At 44.0% G+C, this 6,000-nt stretch overlaps 1 protein-coding gene across 4 annotated transcripts in view; it reads left to right on the top strand.

Moving 5' to 3' along the window:
- Positions 1–1,826: 1,826 nt before the first annotated feature.
- Positions 1,827–6,000, top strand: part of YTHDC1 (YTH N6-methyladenosine RNA binding protein C1) — a 35,869-nt gene continuing 31,695 nt past the window's right edge. For 2 of the 4 annotated variants that reach the window (XM_087892313.1, XM_034416281.3), the window contains exon 1: positions 1,827–2,140. In XM_087892313.1, coding sequence (XP_087748439.1) covers positions 2,113–2,140 — 28 coding nt within the window. In that variant the 5' untranslated portion in view covers positions 1,827–2,112. The remainder of the gene's footprint in view (positions 2,141–6,000) is intronic. The other 2 variants (XM_034416280.3, XM_034416282.3) reach the window with 2 other exon arrangements.

Here is a 6,000-nt window from a genome sequence, read left to right as displayed (position 1 = left end):
TGAATTTGACACCCCTGAAGTAGATCATAACCTACTACTTGATAAGATAGAAAAATGTGGGTTAGAGAGCATCACCACCAGATGGATTTGTAGCTGGCTGATCAACAACACTCAACATGTAGTCCTCTACATGGAGGGAAGTATGCAGTGGGGTACACAAGGCTCTGTTTTAGGCCCAGTACTTTTCAACATCTTCATCAATAATTTGGATGAGGGGATAGATGAGGAACTCAACAAATTTAGATGACACCAAGCTGGCAGGAATAGCCAACATTCCAGAAGATAGGCTCAAGATAAAGAAGAATCTTGACAGGCTTGAACATTGGGTACTATCAAACAGAATGAATCAATAGTGAAAAAGGTAAAGTTCTACATTTAGGCAAGGAAAACAAAATGCACAGGTACAGTATATGTAGTACTGTAGTACTATAGTACAAAAGTAGTAACTGTGAGAGGGATCTTGGAGTCTTAGTGGACAATCATTTAAATACGAGTTGCCAAAAAAACCCAACACAGTTCTTGGCTGCATAAACAGAGGGATAGAAACAAAATCATGTGAAGTGTTAATACCACTTTATAATGCCTTGGTAAGGCCACACTTGGAATACAGCATCCAGTTTTGGTCGTCACGATGTAAAAGAGATGTGTAAACTCTAGAAAGAGAGCAGAAAAGAGCAACAAAGATGATTAGGGGACTGGAGGCTAAAACATATGAAGAATGGTTGCAGAAACTGGGTATGTCTAGTTTAATGAAAAGAAGGACTAGGGGAGACATGTTCCAATATCTCAGGGGCTGCCACAAAGAAGAGGGAGTCAAGCTAGTCTCCAAAGCATCTGAGGGCAGGACAAGAAGCAACAGATGAAAACTAATCAAGGAGAGAAGCAACCTAGAACTAAGAACAAATTTCTTGACAGAACAATTAATCAGTGGAAAAATTGCCTCCAGAAGTTGTAGGTGCTCCAACACTGGAAGTTTTTAAGAAGAGATTGGACAACAGTTTGTCTGAAATCGTATAGGATTTCCTGCCTAAGTAGGGGGTTGGACTAGAAGACCTCCAAGGTCCCTTCCAACTCTATAATTTTATTCTAATGGTGAGAATAATCCGCGTTCTGAAACTTTGGCCCACACGCCCCCATCCACCTCCACCCCAGAGAACAACATCTGAATATACTTGTGATTGAAGAGGCATTCTGCTACAAAGGTGTTGGATTCAAAGCCTCAGCCTCTCCTTATCTATTGCAACGATAAATTGCACCTTTATCTTTCTTTCCTCTCTCGGCCTCTGCTCCCACTAATTTGCTAGCTCTTGGAAGGCAGAGCGCAACCCACTGCCTTTGAAAATGGCTTTTCAACCGCGCGACATAAATCGTACAGCTCAAACCCAAAGACAATTTTGGGTCGAAAGGGCAGGAGCGCCGGAAACTGCCAGTGCTGCTTTGGGACGGGAGGGAGAGAAGGAGGAGGTCATTCTCTCCTGCTTCTCCCCACCCCCACCTCCACAAGCCCCAATGACGCCCAACCTATCCTGAAGTGATCTCCCTAGGGCAGGGATGGGCAACTGTGGCCCTTTTACAACCTGTGGACTTCAACTCCCAGAATTCCTGAGACAGCCAAGCTGACAGCCAAGCTGGCTCAGGAATTCTGGGAGTTGAAGTTCACAGGTTGTAAAAGGGCCACAGTTGCCCATCCCTGCCCTAGGCGGGTTTCCCCTTCGTGTCAGGCGCCCTTGGCAGGCTTTCAGAGTCTCCGCTGTGCGCGCGCATCGCCTCTCTAGGATGGCGAGCCCCCACTTCCGCCGACGCCAAGGCCGCGTCTTGTGACGTGTGGCGTCCGTCGCGAAGGGCATTGTGGGAGCGAGAGAATTGTCGCGTAGGAAGTCCGGACGGAGAAGAGGAAGGAAGAGGAGGAGGAAGAAGTGGATTCTGAAGGGAGCCTCCATTTTGGCTGGGTAGCCCCTGAGAATATATATATATAAATATATTTTTCTCGCTGGATCGTCGTTGGATCTTGTCTGCCACTTGCTTCCTCGTCTCTCGTCACCGAGTGCGGTTGCCTCTCTCTGCGTGGCAATCGCTCTGCTTGTTATATCCGGGAGCGGCTGCGGGAAAAGGATGGCGGCCGAGAGTCGGGAAGAAAAAGGTAGGGAACGAGTCCCTTTCCTCCTCCTCCTCCTCCTCCTATACCGCATGCTGCCATGGCAGCGGGGCTGCCCGTAAGTACGTGGGAAAGCGCGGTTAACGGTGGGAGTGACGCGCAGTCGGCCCACGACGGGCGGTCCTTCCCTGCCCTGAGGTAAACCACGCCTTTCCCTCCTACGAAAAGTGTCGGCCAGGGTTTAAGAGTTCACTCTAATTACTGCTTTCCGTCTCCTGGAAGGGTCAAGCCAGGGGAGGTTTTGGGCATTTAACCGTCATAAAGGTCAGGTCAGGAAACCAGATCGAAGATTGAAAAAGGTTTGATTTCGTTGCATAGGATCCAGCCGGGGGCGAGCACGGATGGGTTCCGAAAGGATCAAACCTTAAAAATATGTAGGACGTAATTTTCGTGAACTATTTTTATTGCCGCATTATTGATTCTGGTTTTTATTTACCTATCTGTATTTTGATAATCGTAATTCACCCTCAAGGTGAGCCTGTCCTATGTGCAGCTGCTGTGATATATTTGATTTTTGATTTCAAGTACAGCTTTTGGGAAAACTTCTAATGCTTTGGAGAAACGTCAAACGTTCACTCCATCTGTTAATGTTCAATAACTACATGGTAGGAAAGAGCTTCCCTGAAACATGGGGAAAGACATATATGTACTGCAGCTAAAACTGGGGAGACCCAGCTTGAAGACTAGCTCTGCCCACTGAAGTTCATGAGATGATTTTCTGAGAATCACTCTCTCAACTCAGCCTCTTTCATAAGGTTGTTGTGAGGATTAATGGACAGAGTGGCGCTGAACTATTACAGTAAAGGTGAGAGAAAAAGCAGACCGATAATAATAGAAATAAAATAAATATGCTTCTACATAATCTTAAATCTCCTATGCACCTGTGTTTGGAGATCAGGATTACTGGAAAAATCAACATTTATTTCAATGACATTACAGAATTAGATAATACAATGGACTAGCTGGTGATGCCCAGTATCTCCTTAGAGAATTTGCAGTTCTACCTTGGAAATTGAGAATGATATGGAGTACAAGCAGAGAAACTGTTTCTACTATGTGTTTTCTCAATCATGTAACTGTCCATTGCAAGTACCACATGACCCAGAGAAAAGTAGTGTCTGCTTTAAGTAGTTACTGACAGGTGCTGCACTTGCACCTCCATACACTATGAATTTTATTTAAATAATGTATATGGCCATCTATTTCATAAAAGCGATTTAGCATCATGCAAGTACTGAAACATTTTAGTTTAATGTAACTTGTCATTTGTTTCTTAAATTAAGAATTTACAGAGGGTAAAAGACACACAGTGTGAAGAAATCCTGGTCATTCTATCAAAAATTGATCTGGCCCTCAAATATTTTTCATGGAATGTTTTTCATAATTTGCAAGCTCTTATATGCATGGCAAAAATGTCCTTGATTATATAAAATCCTTCCCTCAGACTATGCCCAACCTATATTTACATATTGTGCACATTCAAATTAGTTTTTCTAAGTAAGAAAAACTTACGTTTTTATGTAAGTGGCATACCATTAAAGATTGACTTAAAGTATGCATTCTCAGAGAGACTATTTAAAATTGTTTAATGTTATACTTGGGGGAGGGGGTTATTGTAATTCCATCTTCTGTTCTAATATATGTAATATCTGAATAAATCTCTTCTACAGAGAGAACTTCTACTAACTTCCACAGGTAGTAAATAAGAGAAGTCTCATATTTTTAATTAGTGCTAACTATTAGAATATGCCTATCTATGTGTGACTATTACACACTAAACACATTCCTAAAATCTGCTTTGAGCTGATTATTTGCAAATATACATTCCCTATCTTCATGCCAAATTTTTTCCTGAAGGAAATTGCTGCTTTTCAAAGGAAAAAAAATGTCTCTGGACCTGCCCTAATTTTTCAGACCATCCCTGTGTTCCCTTGTATCATGAGTACAAAACTGAGGTTATAATCCAGTCTGAAAGTTATCAACTACCCAAATTGCAGAAAATTTGGTTGAGGAGATTATTTTAAAAACATTTTTCAAACATTGAATTAATTCTCAGAGGAAAAAGCAATAACATAGGAATGTTCTTACCTAGTAGGAATCTCTATAGAGTGTTTTTTAAAAACCTTTTTTTCCTTTCTTCCCCTTCCCTTGCAGATTGTACAGATCTCCCAAATTCAGCTGAAACTCACTGAGCAGCTTTAAGCCTGTATTTGAATCAATAAATATGGGCACTCACTGAAAGGGGAATTAGCTTGAAATTCAGTTGTATAGGTAAATTAAAAATGAAGCAAAGTCTTGAATTAAAGCTCATAAAAGTTTAGATTGGATAGTTTCTATTAGATTTAACCTTTTATAAACACATACCTATAAGCTTTATACACTGTGTGCACAATTATTAGGCAAGCTGTATTTTGGAGGATTAATATTATTGAATAATTACAATGCTCTCGATCAATCCAAAATGTTAATAAACTTCAAACCTGTATATTTAAGAAAGTAAAAGTAAGGTTATGGCTTTCTTAGGAGAATATCTATGTGTGCACAATTATTGGGCAACTAAATGAAAAATGAAAATTTTCCCATCTCATTTATTTTAATCTGTTAAAGTGAGAATAATAAAATAATTTGTAAAATTTAGAAATAAACATTTCTGACAGTTCAAAAAAAAAATCAGTGACCAATATAGCCACTCTTCTTTTTAATAACAGTCATAAGCCTTCCATTCATGGAGTCTGTCAGTTTCTTGATCTGTTGACAATCAACTTTTTGTGTAGCAGCAACCATAGCCTCCCAGACACTGTTCAGAGAGTTATACTGTTTTCCTTCACCATAAATCTCCTGTTTAAGAATGGCCCACAAGTTCTCAATAGGATTTAGGTCAGGTAAGGAAGAGGGGCATGTAATTCGTTCATCTTTAAGACCTTTACTGGCTAGCCACACGATGGAGTACTTCAATGTATGCGATGGAATATTGTCCTGCATAAAAATCATAGTCTTCTTGAAAGATGGCTTCGGGGTGGAGTTCCATCAGTACGCTGATGACACCCAGCTGTACATCTCCACCCCAGGCCACCCCAATGATGCCCTTAAAGTGATGTCCCAGTGCCTGGAGGCCGTGCGGGCCTGGATGGGGAGAAACAGGCTCCAACTCAACCCCTCCAAGACCGAGTGGCTGTGGCTTCCGGCGTCCCGATATAGCCAGCTGACGCCATCGCTGGCTATTGGGGGCGAATCACTCGCCCCCACGGAGAGGGCTCGTAACTTGGGCGTCCTCCTGGACGCACGGCTGTCGTTAGAAGATCATTTGGCGGCCGTGGCCAGGGGGGCTTTTTATCAGGTCCGCCTGATACGCCAGTTGCGCCCCTTTCTAGATCGGGACTCCCTACGCACAGTCACTCAGGCACTCGTCACTTCCCGCCTGGACTACTGCAACGCTCTCTACATGGGGCTCCCCCTGGGGTGCACCCGGAGGCTCCAGCTGGTCCAGAACGCGGCCGCGCGGGGGATTTTGGGGGCGACGAGGCGCTCCCACGTGACACCTCTCCTGCGCGAGCTGCACTGGCTCCCGGTGGTCTTCCGGGTGCGCTTCAAGGTGTTGGTGACCACCTTTAAAGCGCTCCATGGCTTAGGGCCGGGGTACTTACGAGACCGCCTTCTGCCACCAATAGCCTCCCACCGGCCAGTACGCTCCCACAGAGTGGGCCTCCTCAGGGTGCCGTCCGCCAGACAATGTCGGCTGGCGACCCCCAGGGGGAGAGCCTTCTCTGTGGCGGCGCCCACCCTCTGGAACAACCTCCCCCCAGAGCTACGTACAATAACAGACCTCCGGATTTTTCGTCGGGCCC

Source organism: Pantherophis guttatus, chromosome 4 (assembly GCF_059756535.1).
Source record: "Pantherophis guttatus breed Tessera chromosome 4, ASM5975653v1, whole genome shotgun sequence".
Taxonomy (NCBI): Eukaryota; Metazoa; Chordata; class Lepidosauria; order Squamata; family Colubridae; genus Pantherophis; species Pantherophis guttatus.
Note: the sequence above shows the minus strand (reverse complement) of the source record. Positions and strands in the feature narration are given on the sequence as shown.